Source organism: Metarhizium robertsii, assembly GCF_000187425.2.
Source record: "Metarhizium robertsii ARSEF 23 chromosome Unknown MAA_Scf_9, whole genome shotgun sequence".
Taxonomy (NCBI): domain Eukaryota; kingdom Fungi; phylum Ascomycota; class Sordariomycetes; order Hypocreales; family Clavicipitaceae; genus Metarhizium; species Metarhizium robertsii.
Window position 1 is genome coordinate 784,244 of NW_011942237.1, and position 19,210 is coordinate 803,453.

Consider the following 19,210-nt stretch of genomic DNA (forward strand, 5'->3'; position numbering starts at 1 on the left):
ACGAGACATCGACGCTTTTAGGGGGCCATGCATGGACGGTTCCACCGGAGACAACGAGACGTGATGCCAGCCCTGCATATGGTCGTAAAATTGCTGCAGCGTGTAGATAAATTGTGCCAGTAGAGATACATGTAACCACGCGAGACTTCTCCGCAGCCTTCTTGACCCCCTGCACCGTCTATTCCCACTTCACACCTTATACTATAAGCTCGGAACACCATTAGAGGCGGAGCGCATATTCGCGGAGTAGCTCGATGACATGATAGGCCTTCATCCAAAGGCAGCTGAATGAAGCGGCTACATCATTTGTCACAACTCAGGGGGTTTTGTGGCATGTTGACCTCCCACTCCTACTTGACACCACTTCCTGCATCAAGATCCACGGGCATTGACCTTCTCATCGTCAATTGCACTCATCAACTTATCAAGTAGGATTATAAATTCACTGCCTACTTTTATGTTTCATCATCTTAAAGATTAGCTTCAAATAGCAGCCCGCTAGCAAGGGACCTCGACTTATGGGGGAAAGGGGGGGGAATCCAAGAACAAAACAAAACAATGCATACTTCCATCCCAGCATTCTGCCCTCTCTTATTATGGCCTTCGATGGGCCATCTCTCTGCTTCCTTGTCGCCGCTGGATAGTATTGCAGGGGTTGGAGTGTGTCATTGGGTATTCCTGGACGACAGCCTGCTCTTAAAAGACCTGTCAATAATGACCAGTTGTTGGTCAGCTCACTTACAACATGTCAGCGTCATACAGCCAACAACTGTCCTCGAATGATAGACAGGCCCCCAATGGGCTACCAAAAAAACTTACTCCTTCTTACAAGGCAGCAAGTAGTTGCGTTCTGCGGAGTACTTCCAATAGTGAGAACATTGAAGGTGCAGCCGGCGATGTGTCAACGGCAGCCAACCAGTACTGGCCCAATTACTCTGCAAGTAAACCAATATTGCGGCTGACTCTGCATGAATCCGTCGTCTTCCCAAATAGGGTGCCTTTGGGGACGGCTTGAGTAATACCCTCCACAATCACATCGTTGCGTCATCACAGCGCTGAACCTCCCAAATATAACAAGTCGCTTGATGTAAGCGCTCTGGCAGACTTAATTGTAACTATACTTCATAGAGAGTTGGCAATTTTTGCCTTTGAAGTGTATTCACTATTTACCGTGCAAAGCGAGTTGTTTTGAGAGTCGAGTATGCACCATCCAGGCTACCATGTGCTGTATGAATAAAACAATATTGCGATAACTCATCTCTCAGCTTACACTTGCACGGAGTCTCGTCATAAATACATAAAAGATAATTTTGTGTTACCTTACACCCCGTTCAGGGGCAGAAGCTATAGTTAGAAACTATGAGTTTCAACGTCGTGTAATCTCCCATAGCCACCCTGCTGCAATGAACAGTTGCAGCGTCTTAGTTGCGGATATAACTCGACCAATATATGTCCGGTAGATCTACAGTAGATATTTGGAGCCGCCTCGGCTATCCGCGTGTCCTAGTGGCCCTCAGAGATAACGACCTAGCCTGATACAGTACCACTGTTATTGCCATAGGTAGATAGAAACTGACTGAGATACCCCAGTGCAGCTTTGTCAATGACACTTCCCCCAAACGATCCGGCTATGACTCCTCGCAAACTGGCTGAACAGGCAAGGGCGCTAATAAAACGCTTCTTTCCTTCCTCTAATACCCATCCCCTCCATCAATAAAGAGACTCAATTCCATAATCAATCGTCTGCTAAGACGACACACCACAAGTGTCATTCTCAAATGCCAGCAGCTCCGTCACCTGCGGCAGACCCCCCAATGTGCTGCCAGCATCCGGGACAGCAAAAGGTTCCATGGCCACAAGGTCAACATCTCTTCCTAGTTGGGTCAAATTTTCCAGCTGGCGAAAAGCATCGACCACGTTCCCAGCAGGAACTGAAATCTCCGAACCAGTTTCGACGCCGTATGCGAGGCGGCTAAGGCGCACCACTCCATTCCCGCACTGGCTCTCCATAAGCTCATTTCTGCAAGTAGTTGCTGCCTCTCTGCGATTAACGAGTCGATCACCATCTGCGACAACATGCTTGGAGAGTTTGCCGAGATCCACCGAGCGCAACGAAGGATTGACAGCCGCCAGGTCCTGTTTAGTGTAAGCACTCTGTTGTTTGAGAATGTTCAACGACTAGTCTCGACCTATGGAAGATGGCCTACCTGTAAGCTTTCTTTTGAAAGCCTCGCCCCGCGATCGTTCGAAAACAAGGTGGGAAAGTCCTAGTGGCGATGACAGAAATATTTAGGACAGAGGTTGCGGGTTGAGAAAGTCGGTAGCACTTCAAGCAACTCAGCTTAAATGCGATGACGGCCCCAACAATTAACGGCCTTGTCTAGTTTCCGAGCTGTCGACCAGGGTTGGAGTACGGGGATAGGGTCAATATATCAAAGCTACATGTAGTTCTCACATTGACATCTGGTGCAGCTTCCTGGGCTCACGGATCTCCAATATCAGTAACCAACGGCAACAAAGACAATAAATTAATTGACAGTATATTATATTAATTCAATGTCACTTGCTCTGCATCCCGTCTCACAAATAATAAAACTCCATAACAAGGCGTCGGTTTATTCACTGAACGCCATTTACAGTTAAAGTGGTGACTACATAATATCCGTGCTTTTCAATGTTGTCTTGTAATATCGATTGGGACCTATATGCTGTGGCGTTTTGTCCTCGCGCCGGTCATGGACCCATGGTAAACGTCCGGTCAATTCAATGTTGAAACTTGCAGTTGACATCTGGTGAGATGCTGCAGCGGCGGGGCCTCCATCAGGTGCCGACGGAACATCTGATTGATCGAATATTCGATATCGGCGTGCTGAGGTGACTGTCTCCCGGCGGGGTTAACAACATTGAATTGACCAGAGCAGACTTGACAGTGCTGAGAGGGTCACGCTCAACGGGGAGTTGCAAGCGGCCAGACAGACACGGTCTTTATACTTACCCAAATTACAGACCTCTTTAGTATCCTCCACAGTTATGCCGACAGCCAGCATGGCTCCCTTCTTATGACATATTGAGCAATGCGGCCGGATCAAGCAGCCTTAGGTGGGATCACGCCAACAAACGCGCCAAGGCGAAAATCCGCCCTGTCAGCGGCAGCTCCGGGATAGAAGAGGAACCTGTTCCGACTTACTTGTGATCCCATCACAAACGTAACGTCGCTTCTGAGTTCCGTTTGCATTATTTACAAGGAGAATAGGGTGATTATGCGCTTTTGTTAGCGTGATACTAGCAGACCAGGGGCATACTTGGGGGTATGCCAACATTGAACCAACTGTAGGCCTTGATTGACACGCCCACTTGCTTAAAATCCTGTTACGGCTGACGGGGCCGCACATCATCTTTAGTGGGGCGTCCCATGGACAGAAACGTACTCAGGCTGCCTAACTCGGGAGAAACTCTCCCGAGGTCGGGTTTGGTGCCGAAACCAGGTTAGGCTATTAGCCTAGTCCTAGCCTGTGTGTGGCCTAGTTGGAGATGCCCCTTGTAAAAAACTAAACCAGATCTCTTCCCAATTGTCAATCTAGGCATAGTACCTCTACTTCGGCCATGTGGTATGGAAATGCCCGGCAGTCCCACTTCATGCCGAGCCACAAACAAAGCCGGCCATGTGGTATGAAAATGCCCGGCAGTCCCACTTCATGCCGAGCCACAAACAAAGCCGGCCATGTGGTATGAAAATGCCCGGCAGTCCCACTTCATGCCGAGCCACAAACAAAGCCGGCCATGTGGTATGAAAATGCCCGGCAGTCCCACTTCATGCCGAGCCGCAAACAAGGTAAGTTGTGACGCAGCAACTAGATGGTGGCTAGTTCGAGGACAGCCTCGAGCTTGACATCCCCCTTTCCTTAGCCGAGATAGGTTGAGCTGCTGTCTCGTCATCATATGAGCGCCGTGCAACTGTCTCTCACAATATGAAACTGAGCAACTTACAGTTTCACATAACTAATGGAATGAATTGCATGGGATGCTTTGTATAGCACGGCGGTCAATATTTACTTTAAACCCAGCTAAAAGGTTATACCTAAACATATTATAACCCAGCATCTTCAACGAATACGAGAGAAGATAGGCTGCAAGTAGCTCCCCTAGCAATGCGACCTAATATTAAAGTACTAGGAGACGGCGTACTTGTTTATCAGAGCAGTGTAATAACCCTTGCTGAAGGAAGCAAACCCCAAATTTGCTGCTATTCACTTATTGCATCCTGCAACATATCTTCCTCAGAGATTCTTGGCGGCCCATCCCAGCCGGTTATTACCGGCGTCGAATACAACAAATGCTGCCTTTAACGCGACATCGCCAAAGATGCTAACGCCATAACCCGAACTGCTCTGCAGACCACCGAAGCATGTCTTGCCAGAGTCATTAGTTGCCTGGTAGTTCATATACGACCCAGGGATGGTGATAGTAGAGTTCCCCACCCAGAATGAAAAGCTGGGGAGGGTAGTAGAGCAGCCAAAAGTATAACCACGTTCTGACTCGTCATAGCTAGCACCCTTGACCTTAGAATAGTAGGCCATAACAACATTTTCTGGAAGTAGAAGCAGGGTAGCGCCAGTATCAATAATACCAGAAATCGATAAGTTCGTAAAACTTCCGTCACCGACAGCAAAGCCAGGGGAGGTAAAGCCCCACCCGCCAATAGTACTATCAACCGAGGTATAAGCGATAGGTCCAGTATGCGCAGAGGAATCAATATATCCAAAGTTATACTTCCCGTCTATACTTGTAGTTAGCACCGGGGCTGTAATACTTTACGTAGGCTCATTAAACGTACCTGCTTGATGCTTGAGGTCGACCGTAAATAATGGTGCATCCAACGTGGCCTTCGCATTATCGAAAAATGTCTGCTGCTTTTGAGGCTTAATCCTGTTAGCCTTGCTAAATGCCAGGCCGAGTACTCCAGAAGCAGCCAAACTTTTGCTAAGGTATGCTGATATATTCTTGGCAGACGCAAATGCCTGTGACTTAACAGACAAGCCACCGACAGTGACGATTTCCGTATAGACGTCACCGCTTACGCTGGTCCCATTATCAGCGTATTTAATGCTCCAAGAGGCACCACTCATCCGTTTCGACGTCGAGCTTTTCTTGGGGTCATACGGAATTTGACCTTTGACCTCGTTGGAAGCTGTCTCATTGCTAAACACCCAGAAATCAGCAGAGCCTGTGTCAAATATCAGGTTAAGCGTTTGTGGTGGTGTGCCAATCTGTACTGGAGCGAGGTACGCCTGATCGTGTTTGTTGGGGGTATTTGTAACTGAGCCCGTCTCTCTCTTCTGTTGAATTCTGGTAACAGCGTCGGCAATATCCTGGGGTACAGGCTTGTCGAGTTTATTGTAAGCCTTGGCCAAAGCGAGTGGCCCATTACGCTCGAAGTTGACGTTGTGTTTTGCTGTAATTGAAAACTTTCCATTTTTAGATGGAAAGGATTCCTTTGGCGCACCTGCAGCAAGACTGCTGGCGGCCACAAGGGAGACAAGAAATCGGCCGAAGGTTTGCATGATAGATAACTGGCTTAGATCAAAGAAGACATAAATCTCTGTGGCATGAGTCGGCTTTCTTTGCTTTTCTGGCGAGAAGAAGCTCTCAAAATATTGGATGCTGTTATGGTATTTATATGGTAGACCGAATATCGTTGAAGGAAAGAACCACAGCATAGTAAGACTCCAGAAACTTGGTAGGGCTAGATTACTAGTCAACGTGCACCCCTGTTAGCCTTGTATAATAATCAAGTTTCGTCTCGGCACCTACATGCAAGCTGAACTGCCCCGCAATATGACGCCCTTGCTTTAAAGGCCACAGCTAAGACGTTTTAAATTAGAGTTTGAGACCCGTTATTAGATAGCATTGCATAATTGTCGATTTTATGCCAATGCTAAATGACGCCACTATCCATATTTACTTGCGTCACATTGTACAGCAAGGTATTATTCATGCCTATAATAATAGGATCCTGAATTAATCTAAATTAGATCTTAATACGAAGGTTAATCACTTCGTATAGATTAGACGATTAATTAACGAGTGGTCGTGATCCTAGTACAGCTTTAGTCATGGCAATGCTTGTTCCTTCTACCGTCCATTATCATGTTATAAGATTCATTGTTAACTAAGGGGTGCCTGCCTTGCAGGGGTAAACCAGGAACGCACTGTTACCAACCAGTGGCGCATTGGTCTGTGAGTGAGCTTTCGAGGTGGCACGAGTAATGTATAACACAGCCTTGGGCTAAATTTAACCTGTCCCATACAGGATAACTCCCTTACCTAGTAGGTACTTAAGTTACCCCACGGAAAAGTGGATCTAGGCAATATTGACTTATATTGAATTGATAGGCTACGAGACAATGGTCCCGAAAAACAACCCTTCAAATTGTAATTCTGTTTCGTAGCCGCGGAGTTTGGGATACTCAGCGTCACTTCAATTTATGTATCTAGAGCCGGTCCCTATTTCGACCCCGCAGGCCTCCAATGAAATCAATTCGCTGTGCACCATGATATTCACCAAACCAGAACTGCTCCTTACTGCTAGCCTACTGTTTCAGAACAAAAGTACATTTCCAAGGATCAACGCTAACCCGGCATTGTATTTTTCTCCTTGAGCATGTGACCGTTTGACTCCAATATGGCGAGCTTTGACGTCTTGGGGGCAACATACAAAGTACCATTTGTCGCGTAGAATATAACTAGGCTATTATTAGAGCGGCTGGAAAGATTTTAGTAGACCTGCACTTTTGCTCTTTTTAGCCCAACACTATTAGGCGGCTGCTGGAACGGCAATGTCGCACTCACCCGAGAATTACCAGAATCAACAAATGGATAGAGCAAATGGGGCCTGACTAAAGACATGGAGCCAAGCTGCTAGACGTGAATCGGGCCAGGAAGAGTGTACCCATATTAAAGAAGCACTACGTAAAAGTCAAGTATGATCACCGGAAGAGGAAGAGGGAGTGGAAGGCTGAGCAGCGTAGCCAGCCAATTGAGATGAGCTCACTAAAAAAAGGCCACTGTCGGTCCATGTTGGTATTTTAGGGACACACCGTCGTACACAGCCACATAACTACATATGTAACAAGTCTGATGGCCACTCAAGCCACTTATGCGTACATACAATGCCCGCCCTGATGCTCCGACCACCCAGAATAGTCTCTTCGCACGTCATTGAGACGGTTGTGTCGTGGCGAGTAGAGTTGGCCGACGAAAATCAGGGTCGATGGCATGATTTTGAGGAGGAGCGGGAACTATTGCCTCTGTGTTTCACTGTTCGGTTTTGGCAGGACCAAGCCCTCAGAATGCCAATGAGCATGTTGCCTATCCTCGGCTGAAATTGGCGCCGCTTAATGGAAGAAACAGGGAAGACGTCGCAGGAAAATAATATTCCTCCTGTGTCCTTGTTAATCAAGAAGTGGCCACATCGCCGTCTCAAGGTTCAAGTGTTACTTAAACAAACTTCGGAGCTTTAAAAAACATTGATAAATTACTACGGAAATACCTTTTTTGCCTTCTGGCCGCACTGCACCAGACGTATTTTTCCGAGACAGTAACATAGGCAGCACCCCATCGCCGTTCTGCTACATTGGAGAAATCTTAAAAGGCCTGCCGGCGCACAACGCGGCGATTAATGGTGACTCGAAGCCGGGGCCTTAGACTAGGATCACCCGGAGTACCCGCGTGAATCTATAAAGTGTCGAAGCACATAGACGTCCATATAGTGAGTCATGGCGCCCTCAGCCTGGGCGGAATTAGCCTGACATTGGTAAGGGTAGCTATAACGAAGTGAAAGAACTTTATCAGTTGTAGCAGAAAATTCTTAGTTTTACGCACCTACTTGCATGAATGCTGACTTTTATGACAGGAATAGTAATGTAGGGATTGAGCTTGTGGGTAGGCTGAGGGGCTACGGCGGTACGTGATGTTGTATTCATAATATACAAACTGAATAGAAAATATATAAGACCAAGAGAAAACTCCTATTAATGTATTAAACCTCTTAGCTTACTTTATCGAGTCATGATTACTCCGACGAAGCTCTTACAGTCTTTTCCATTGGGTCTAAATATCAAAATTTGATATTCTGTCTTTGAGCCGCCACAATGGGCTACATGCGACATCTTCTGTTTAACATGGGCTTAGCCCTTAACATCGCGTGCACAAGGCCTGTTTTGCATATTCCCCGTCCTGGGCCAGTGGTTTTCTCGCAACTGGTGGGAGCTCCTGGTATGCCTTTCCTGCCGTGTACACCATGGATATATGGTCGTAGAAAACTTCTTCTCGTCACTTTCCCCCATATGGCGTGGTGCCTTCTGGCTGCGGGATTGTGTTTCCTTATGCCCACTGATTCCAGTGCTGAGATGTTCTTGGCGATGCTCACGTGCGAGATAAGTATAGGGTAAAGAGTCACGGCTTCTAACCTCCTGATCGGAAGATCTGCTCCGGGGCTATTTGGCCGGGTCCCTACCTCACAGCATACGAAACACGCTTTTGTTACTGAATTGGTGCAAATCATGTCCCCTTTTACTATTTTTCAACATACATGTTGTGTAAATCTTGCAGATTCCGGCGTCTTGCAAACATCGTCATAGCAAGTTCTATAATTGACATCATGTGATAGCTCAATAGAATTGAAATGCTTGTTTTAAATTATATAATTAAAAGTATTATAATCTTATCTTTGTCGCAAATTCGATTAATCATGCAAGTCAGCCAAGGACAAATACCACGACATCGAACCTGGGGCAATATCCAACTTGACGGCTGAGTACCTAGGTACTTAGGGTTAGGGATAGTCCCTCTTCTGTCGACTTATCATGAGCGTTTACCTGCAAAAATAATTTTAAATCAAACCACCAATTAAATAGCTTTCATTTTTCTGCAATTATGTCTCCCTCATTACTATTTTTTCACAATGTCGTCACTCCATTGCCAAACGACAGCAACCGCTAAACTACAGGCGGCCAAAAAGCCACCCCTGCAAGACCCCTACACCCTGCACGTGACCACAAAACTTCCATCAAACCTCCATTTTCAACCATCGCGACGCTCGCGCAACCCATCTCAACCACTACTCGCAAGCCGCCAATTCCACACCGCCATGGCTCTCCAACCCTGCCGCGCGCACTTTCCCCGGGCCCGCTGCGCCTTGCGCGCCCTGACGCCCTCCCTGCGCACCTACGCCACCGAATCAACGTCCGAACCCTTCAAGGCCTCATCGCAGGAATCCTCGGTGCCCCGATGGAGCCAAACGCCTCCGGGTATGAAAGCCCCCATGCAGCTGGACTTTGCGAAATCCTTCAAAAACAAGGTCTGGAAAGTCAACAACGACCCCGCGAAGCTAGACAACATGTACAATCGGCTACTGGGGCCGGGCGGCAGCAAGATGCTGCCCGAGGAGCTGAAGTGGTTGGCGGTCACGCACAAGAGCTTTGACCAGGGGAGGAGAGGGTTCAACGACAAGCTGGCACTGCTGGGTACGTTTTCCCCCAGAATACAAAGTTCCAAGGGACGGCAGAAATTGGAGACGTGACTCGTGCTGACTGGACTAGGACGACTGACGCTCGTCATGGAAGCGACCAAGGAAATCGTCAGCAAGGCCCCGTTGCCGGGGTCACGGCAGACAGACGAATTCGACAGGGTGCCTTTTGAGCACGAACAGCTCGCATCAGTGGATAACTTGAGCGTCGAGGAGCCAAAGGACATGGTTAGCAAGGAAAAGCTGTTCGCGCTGGCGTCGGATGCGGGCATATTGGACGTTTTGCGGTGGAAACCCCGACTGGTATGATTTTTCCCTTCCTTTGTCTTGGTCACCGCGGAACTGGATATACGAGTACTAACATGCTGTAGCCCAAAAGCCTCGAGTCGTCAGGTGTCGAAGTAGTCGTCAACAGCGCGGTCCTAGCCATCCTTGGCGCGATTACGCTACAGCACGGATCGGTAGTTGCGTCAAAAGTTGTGCGGGAGAGAATATTGGCGCGACTGCCAAAGAACGAATGATTCCAGTCGAGGTTGGGCAGCGGAGACCTGTATTCATACCATGTATTTTATATTCTAGAAAGGAGGGACACGCTAGACTCTGTATAAACAACGTTTTCAAAATAGCACACGAGGAAAAATGCAACCTGCTATACGCACGCCAAAGGAAATACCCCGACTACGCATCCCTTGCTACCCTGCGCCGTGCCTGCAATCTCTCGTGTCAGATACGCCCGGATTAAGCTGCATCTTTACTGAATAAGCGGCGTCTCCTCGCCCACATCTCCGCGCTCCTCGTCGTCGACCTGCTCAAGCAGCTGCGTGATCAGGTCGGAAGTAATCAGCTTCTCACGATACAGCCATCCCAGCACGGTGCCTGCCCCGGGACCCAGCACAAGGGACGCAACCACCATCGCAAGAGGCGCTCTCCAGCCCACTTCGGTAAACACCCAATACAGCATTGTCAGTCCGATGAACTGGCTGTCAATCTCGATAAACTTGACCGTCGAGCGCGTCACTTCCTGACGGTCGTCTGGTTTCGTCAAGTTGCCAATAATGAAGCCGTGCGCAAGAAGAGAGCACAAGACGGGCACGGCGTAGACGGCAATGAAGGCCTTGGTATTCGCTTCCATGTGGATCATGGGCCCGTCCTGGAACCGACGCAGTTTGTTGAGGCCATGCCGCACAAACTGTCTGATGAGAGAAACATATGCCGGGAAGAACAACCACGTCCCAATGGCGGCGGGTTTGTTCAGGGACAGCATCAGCGTCGACGGAACGTAGTACCCCAACGCCACGGCGATGGGAATAGCAATCGTCTCCACCAGCTTCATCTGTCTCCCCTTGTCCAGCTGCAGAGGATCACGCTCCTCCTCGTCCCCGGCCACAGGCGGATCGCCGTGGCCCTCGTCGGTGATGAGCCTGCCTGTGCTGGGGAACGGCCAGGCCTTGGCTCCGAGAATAAAGGCCGGCGCGTACACGAGCTGCCAGACCAGCGCGCCGCCAAGCAAGTTGAACACGAGCCACGGCAGTGTCGGCCTGGAGACGACGGCGTTCTTCTCGTTGACCTTTCTCGCCGACTCGACGGTCGAGACGGTCAGGAGGGCGCCGACATAGGATAGGATGACGGACATGACGGCCTTGCTGCGGAAGGAGTCGAGCGCTGCGTAGAAGAAGCTGACGAGGTAGCAGGCTGGGGTGCCGAGGATGGGGACACGGCTGAGGGCTGGGAGGAGGGCGTGCGAGTGGCATTGCGACCAGAGCAGCGCGGCGTTGACGTCGGAGTGGAGGAAGAGGGCGACGGCGGTGGCGATGGCGAGGAGCGCAGGGACGATGGCGAGATGGGGGAATAGGGGGAAGTGTTGGGCTGGACGGCGCCAGCGGGATGGTTGTGACATTTTGCTCTTGTTTGTTGATGCTGGTTGCTTTGGGGAAGCTGCGAAGACGGGACGAGAGGTGGATGCGGGGAGAGGGTGAAGAAATGAGGTCGAGGCGAGCGGGCAAGATAAGGTGCACCGGGAATGCTGAGTGTCACACCGAATTGACTGACGATGAAAATGACATCAAATCCAGTCTGGTGAGTATCAATTCAATGTTGATGCATGTCAATTGGTCCATGCGTGTGTCTGGTCGACTTTGCAGCCAAGATGGCGCCATGCCCCACTGCGCGCGGCACATACCGCCTGTAGCGTAGTGGACGGCTTCTAGTAGACAGCACCGGGCACGGGCCACATGCGCAGACAGTGGGGCCAGTCAACGAACCAGCGACAGCCGAGGCGTGTCCAGCTGCTCCAGATGTCCGCAAATTAGACCACGGGACGGATGCGCGTGAACAGATGATGGACTCTGGGTGTGTAGCATCAGGCGACGTTTTACCGAAAAGAGACTGGTGTGAAGAGTCTGGTTGTTTGTGTCTCAATACTACGCTTTTCATGTTTCTATGTAAAAAGAAAAAAAGTATTTGATGTTTTAAAAGCGCGGGCCAAATTTCTATTGATCCGAAACAAGACCAGTCCCGACCTCAGCTACGCGCTGGGCGAGTGACAACACAGCTATGCCCTATAAATTGTCCTGAGCATTGAAGTCAGGTCTGATATTGATATTAAATAAAAATTCTAGCCATCTATTCTTTGAGAGACATCTTAGACATGTGTTGAATTTGCTGCATGACAATTCGAGCCCATGACACTAGCCCTTCCAGGGCCATTCGATTGATTCGCGAGGTAGTTATGCCAGCATGAGATTTTACATGTATGCGCAAGGAAAACTTGCTCATTCTTCATGTCGATAAATTAGCCAAACAAATTCTTTAAATCTGTCTGTCACAGGGCCTATCAGAATACGACCCTTGACATCGGACGGGATCTTGTCCCAAGACGTGTGCGAGTAATCTCTGACGCAAGGCTGATTCCGTCTCGGAAATTGATTCCAGCACTCTTTCCACCTCAAGTCGTGTCGATTGAATTTTGTAAGGCTTGCCTTCATCGACGTTGTTTATTATGCATATTGTTTTCCCATGACTGGGGCAGCTTAGCAAAGAGCGAAGGATGCTCCAAAACTGATCGAGCCTGCATCTCCCTTTGTCGGTGGTTGCATTCATCGCGGCTTTGTACAGCAGGTCGGTGTGATAAAGGCTTTAGGCACAACAACGGGTAGCTTAGAGCCGTATACGTCTGCTGCATTGACCTGTGTCTGTCATTAGTTTTATCAAAGCGATAGCTGATAACGACAGCCTCGCCATTAGACGATGCGAGACCCGCTGCCCGTGATGCGAAGTGAGCTGTTCCAAAACCCGTTGGACCATGAATCCATAGAATTCTATTATCATTACTCTTATCCTTTGACCAAGACTTACATGGTTTGTGGTCTTCAAGTCCCCCAAAAACATGGAATAGGACATTAAACTGTCGTTCACGAAGTCAAGGTGAGAGAGCGAGAAGAGATTCCGCAAACAGTCGATATACTCTACTGATGGTCCTACCTTTTGTTAGGAAGTGACATTATACTCAGCCATTAAAAAGGCGGCAAAGCTAAACTCAGCCAAGGCAATGATGTACTGTAGCTACGCTTGCGCGGTTGCCTTGCCAGGGAACAAACTTCCGTCTTGCCTCCAGTATTTTGTTTCGAGGCGTCGGCTGGAATGCATTGAAGTGATATTCGGAACTCGGGCGCCCTTGTCCCTGCGTCCCGGTCGATCAAGGACCCCTCGGATGGCAGCGGATAATAAAGAAGCCAATTGTCGGTAAATCAGGTTTCGGGGCCTAGAGGCGCCAAGGTTGCCAATAGTCAAATGAAGCTTAACAAGCAAATAGTTGCCTCACACAAGCCCATAAGTAAATTGGACAAATTAAACGCCCGTATTAAGTGGGCTATATGCCTCTGATGAATCCTCATATACAAGGTATATCTTGCCTTCAAGAGCTAATATAAGTTCCCGATTAAACTTGTTCTTTCCAAATTTCTATGCTGCCAGTCTTGTTAGTTCTGTGGTTCTTCATCAAAATTCACACCTTTATCAAAATGAAGATCGAGACTGTAGCAGTCATTGTTGCCCTTGCCGATGGTGGTCTTACTGCCCCTAAACCAGAGGCGGATGCCGCACCTGAACAGAACAGGGTCAATGTGGCTACTGTTGACGACGCCAACGTAGAACAGACTGGTGTGATGTACGATTCACTTCGTCCAAGGGACAATCAAGAGGTGCAAGCAGGTCCATACCGTCGCCGCGGTGTTAGTGGACGTCAAGGTGGCGTACGCGGAGGACGTGGCAGAGGACGGGGCAGAGGACGTGGCGGGTGAGGAGCGCTTGCTGGCAAGGGAAAGGGCAGGACAGGTTCATTATGCTGTCATAATTATTCTGGCTCATAAGATACCTTTGTTCCTGGGGAATTACTTTATCCACATATAAGGGTTAGGGTTAGTATCACTCAGGAGGCCGATATCTGGGGAACTGGGGGGCGAAGCCACTTCCACGCAAAAGAAAAAAAGGACGTGAATGCATGGCGTTACGGCCGAGTTCCCAGCCACATACACCTGAATCCTAACTGGAAGCGAGGCGCATGTTCATTCCCTCACCATCGTTGCAGCGGCTGTCGACGTGGCACTGGGCGTGTCAGCGTATAGCAGCCGCTGACGATTCGGCTTCGACCCTACCATCCATTACTACTATTACCCGTTGGCAACTAAATGGCAAGCCACTTGGTCGCTGACGGGCAGTTGTCGTCTGAGTTGGATCCTACAATAGGGGGAGCGGCGTTCTACATGGAAAGTTCCGATCTGCACCTATTTATTCACGGTACGTGCAAAAACCAGTGTTTTCATAATGGGTCCGCCAGTCATTTAATTAATATCAGCGTGAAATTATTAGAATAGAGTTATACATCCGCCATGACATGGAAGAAGGCGTCCAGTTTAGCTTTGTTTCAGGTGTGATGTATTATTAGTATCTTCCCACAATACTTGAGAATTGCGTAGTTTTTCTTGTCGCCCCTATCTCAACGCATAATAAGGGATGTTGCTGACGCGACTTGGTCTTATACTACCATACCAGAAGCTGTTTGTACTTTTTTAAGCGGCGGATACAACAATATTTTATGCGAGAGAAAGAATACTATAAGAGAATATCCCACGATTACCCAAGATGCACCAGAAAACGGCAACCGGATCGACGAATTAATAGCCACATATCCCCTTTTCTCTTCACGGAGCACCATGTAGAGCATTGATTAAGCAGATTACAGCAGCAAAATGAAACACAACCCCGTTACCGCAGCAACTACAGCTATTAAAGTGCCACTGACAAGCTTGTCTGCTTCACTTACGGGTCCTGGAGTAGACAGAGTCGGACTCTGGGCCAGGGTCGGACGTGTAGTTGAGCTCGGTTCCGAATCCGAAGTTACCTTTGCCTTCGTCTTTGTAGTAGTCTCTGTATCCTCAGCCGTACGAGTGGTAGATTCGTCGCCTGTGGTCGTCAAAGGTTCTTCCAAGATGGGAATTGTCCCAGATGCAGTCCGGCAGATTGGCCAAGTATAGCCGGAATAATCACCTTCAACATATGAGCCAACTGCGCAATCAGGGGTTGCCGAGTTGGTGCTACCGTCTCAAACGATTAGCGTTGTTGGACTAATTAATGTGCGGAGTCTTGGCCACTCTATGAGTCCACGTACCAATATGTCGTGCCCTCTTCAATAGTCATGGATGTTTCTTCTGAGATGGACGTGTAAGGTACACAATCACTGACGAGGATGCAAGATGAAGAACAGCAGCCAATCACCGAAGCCTGGGTATTAACGCGGCACCAGTTGCCAGCTTTGCATACAATAGATGAGGCTGGGAAAATTTGGTCAGAGCAAGCAAGTATTGACTTGGAAGTATATCAGATAAGAAACACACCATCACTTACTTGAAACGCCTCTTGCATATCCGCATGTTGATTCAACGCGTTTGAATAGCTCAGCACGAGGTGTTGGGGCAGGCATCTGGGACGGACCGGCCTCGCCGCGTGCACCTTGACATGCTATGAGCAGCGTAATAATAACAAAAGTCTGAAGTAAAATCAAAACCATTTTTAGGTCGCTACGTCTCGTTACCTAGGAACTAAGACATGTAGTAGATACACTGTTGAGTGAATATCTAGCAGCACATCATCTGGGGTTTTATACGTTTTGTCTGCTTTACGATAGCATAGCTGACTTGAGCATGAATATGGCGCATTAGCAGAGACCAAATTGGAGACGGAAGAAGAAAATTGGGCAAAATTGATATATAAGGTTCAAGCCCTGTGAACATGGTGACAACTTCCTACATGTATGTAGAGTTTTGCCAGACAATTCAGCTGAGTTTCTCAACGCCTTGTGAGTAAACACCACCCACTGCCCAGGTACCTAGGTATGTTACGAAGCAAGCCGAAGTCAACTTGGCGGCGCTAGGATTCCGAACACTGAATAATTCACAGACGTCGCACCGCTATGATGTTGAGTTGAATATGATAATTTAGCTGCTACGATAAAATATTCGTAGGCGTCTACCATTTTTGCCCTGTGGCTTAGTTGGGTGTTTATTTGTCTCTGAGTAATCAGATTTGACTTCACAGCATACTAGCAGCGTCATGTTTGTATATGCAGTGAAGTAACATGCAAAATGCTGTATGCGATACACCACTCGTTCTTGGGTTGCATGCCTGCATCGGCAATTATGGGTGCCCAGTCGATAGAGTTGACTGAATTGTCAACAACAAGATATAGACTTTGTCAACATAAACATTCTGCATACCTGATAAAAGATATTTTATAAAATTTAGAAGACAAACTGTCTTTGGTAAACCGCAACCGTCAAATAAGAGTCCGAGTACACTTACTCGCCCATGTATCTTTGTTGCAATGCAGATAGTACGTACCTAGCTGTCGTCAACTTAGTATTTCCAGTAGCCTTACCTACCAACTACCAATATCTAACCAGCTAACCGAACCATACACTTGGGATGCGGACCAGGCTTTTGGGTTGGATTGTGGCAGGTGAGTTGGGTTCGTGCTACAATATTGCGGGACATTGCATCCAACTCTCAATTGACACATGCCTAGAGTCGGCTGTTATAACAACGCTTTTCCAAATCACGAATCTAATGATTGGATACCGGCAGCTATGTGTAATGTGGATGCACTAACCTTAAATCTACGAAACTTCCCATGTTGTCAAAGATGAAGGCACTGTGGCGCGATGCTCTCAAAATACTCCCACAAATGACTTCATCAGCTGAGATGCTGAAAAACACCTCTGTCATGGCAGATGCAGAGGCTATTGCCACGCTGATGGCAACAACTTCAGCTATCATTCTAGATTGCATTCGTGCTGAATTTCCGGGGCTCCATTACGGATGTAACCCCAGTTTGTAACAGACCGATCTCACAAAATTGACATGACGCTCAAGGCAGGTTTGGTGATTTATCCTCTCTGGACCCAAGGCGTTGTGGTTTTCTCCTACAGATGAATGACTTCACGCCGGTCGATTGAGTAGCCGCCTATCTTCAAGTATGATTTTATTTTTTTTAATTATCACGAACAAGGCACACGAAATGATGAACCGTTGAGGCCAACTCATGTGAAACAGCAATATGTTCTAGTAAGGACTAGAATATCTAGCAGTGTCGCTTTATTTAATTCTGTATTTAGGACAAAATATACAATAGCATGTGCTGCAGGCGGAGTGTTCTAACCTTAAAATAGCCATAATTTTCTCTAGATAAGCTGAGTACTGGTGCGTCGACGAGGAGAGGTTTCCCATTGCCAATCCTAGCACCTACACTATGGTGGCGCCTTGGTTAGGACGCCGACTCAATTACATTCAATGTTGACCCCAGTTGCCTTGAGGCCCACCTCCTTTTTCCTATCCTCTTGGCTCTCAATACATCAATGGTTCACATGTAGGTACATGTATATTTATGGAAGCCAATTGCGGAGCAGCTGTCACAAGGGCTCGGTGAGGGCTTGGGGTAATAACTCAATACATGTAATACTAGTCTTTGGCATTAAAGGTCCTTGGTTTTCTCAAGGCTTGGATGGATTTAAGAGCTTTATAAATATAACAAGTCGGTGAAGGCCTTTGCCCTAGGTCCCGTACTCGTAGCCCTCGTCAAACCGTGTGATGGTAGCTAAGGCTTTGGGCTAGAGTTAAAGACTTTTGCCCCAAGCAGCGTGGTTAGGGACCTGCGGCTGGGCGCGGTACCCTCTGATATCCGGCACTAACACAAGCTTCAGACTTGACTATTTAGATATAGAACGAGGGTGGACGTAAACACCACCTCAGCTTATATTTATAATCTAGTAGTTATTAAAGTGTTAAGTAATATAGCTAACCACGTAATATAGTAGATATTAACGTATTATATTATATTAGTTATATTCCCTTTAATATTATTTGTAATAAAGATATTAAGATACTAGGCTTTAATCTCTTAAACTTCTTAGTATTATTATACCTTATAATAATAAATACTAGCCTTATAAAGGGAAACTAAGCAAAGTATTTTACAAATAAATAGTTTATATACACTATAAGGCATTTATACTAAAATATAAAATATCTAACACTTACTATTAATATTATTAAATCCTATCTAGAAATTATACCTTTTAGCCTAAATTATTATAGTTTAATAGTAAATTTCTATTTATAAGGCAGAATAAAAAGACTTAGGGTAAAGGAAATCCTAAAGTTATTATTAAAGTGAAAAGTAGTATTATATAAATAGGTTAAAGTTTCTTAAATATAGATATTTTATTATATGCTACTTATAAGGACTAATATAATTTTATTTTATATTAACTCTAAGTTATAAACTATTCTCCTTTTATTTTAAAAATAGTTATAATACTCTTATAGGCTACCTAGCTAGTAATATATACTTAATCTCTAATATTAAATAGTCTACCAGAGTGAGAAATAAAAATAGTGAATTAGGTATTTATTAATACAGCTAATAGAGGCAAACCAATGCAATGTGGATTGTACCAGCTGACGCTAGTTGGTTGATGGCGGCGGTTGCCTACCAGACGTTACCCCGGCTGAGATTCAGAAACCCCAAGTCGGGGCACCCTCTCGTTTTTTTGTAAACCTAGATCGGCTGACTTGACCAGACCAGACTCTTCCAATCGGAGCCTGGACCAAATGGGCACTATTTGATGTGCGGGGCTCAAGCTTTCAAAGCGACCACATCAATGATGTCTGGTGCAGACTGTGGAAATTCAGGCGGCACCGGAGGCCGGAGCCACCGCCACCTGCGCCTCAGTGCTAGCACATGAGCTATCATGGTTTGGTCATCGGCAAACGCTGGCTCAGCCGGTAGTTCAAATAGGTTAACGGTGCCATAAAACACCGCGGAGTCAGCTGCGCTATCGCCTTGCCAGGTGCTGTAAGGCCGCAGACAAGGACCAGACAGTAAACTCCTTCCTAGGGCAATATTAAGTCGCTCTATCTTTGTTTTTAATAATCCTGCCTCTCCTAGGCATTCTTATTATTAGCTTTAAGCTGCTTTAATAAATAAATAAAATAGCTGACCTTAATAAGGCTATCTAGAAAGTTAGGGAAGTAATTAAGTTAATACTGCTTAGCCTTACTAACCAGGTAAACTTATTAAATAATCTTAGATATATTAATGTTTAGTTGATTTACTTTATAATTAAATAAAAT

The 19,210-nt window shown here is 47.1% G+C and overlaps 4 protein-coding genes across 4 annotated transcripts; 2 read left to right on the forward strand and 2 right to left on the reverse strand.

Annotated features, from left to right (window-relative positions):
- Positions 1-4,277: 4,277 nt before the first annotated feature.
- Positions 4,278-5,561, reverse strand: MAA_10118 (Peptidase aspartic, active site protein; the record flags this gene model as incomplete). The annotated part of the gene is made up of 2 exons (XM_007828116.1): positions 4,278-4,777; positions 4,835-5,561. 2 exons carry the CDS (start codon positions 5,559-5,561, stop codon positions 4,278-4,280), a joined length of 1,227 nt encoding a protein of 408 aa, XP_007826307.1.
- A 3,587-nt stretch (positions 5,562-9,148) lies between these two features.
- On the forward strand, positions 9,149-10,047 carry MAA_10119 (RNase III domain protein; the record flags this gene model as incomplete). Its single annotated transcript, XM_007828117.1, has 3 exons — positions 9,149-9,524; positions 9,600-9,829; positions 9,898-10,047. 3 exons carry the CDS (start codon positions 9,149-9,151, stop codon positions 10,045-10,047), a joined length of 756 nt encoding a protein of 251 aa, XP_007826308.1.
- A 230-nt stretch (positions 10,048-10,277) lies between these two features.
- On the reverse strand, positions 10,278-11,423 carry MAA_10120 (uncharacterized protein; the record flags this gene model as incomplete). The annotated part of the gene is made up of 1 exon (XM_007828118.1): positions 10,278-11,423. The coding sequence occupies one exon, from the start codon at positions 11,421-11,423 to the stop codon at positions 10,278-10,280; it is 1,146 nt and encodes a 381-aa protein (XP_007826309.1).
- A 2,122-nt stretch (positions 11,424-13,545) lies between these two features.
- Positions 13,546-13,824, forward strand: MAA_10121 (uncharacterized protein; the record flags this gene model as incomplete). The annotated part of the gene is made up of 1 exon (XM_007828119.1): positions 13,546-13,824. The coding sequence occupies one exon, from the start codon at positions 13,546-13,548 to the stop codon at positions 13,822-13,824; it is 279 nt and encodes a 92-aa protein (XP_007826310.1).
- Between the last annotated feature and the right edge of the window lie 5,386 nt (positions 13,825-19,210).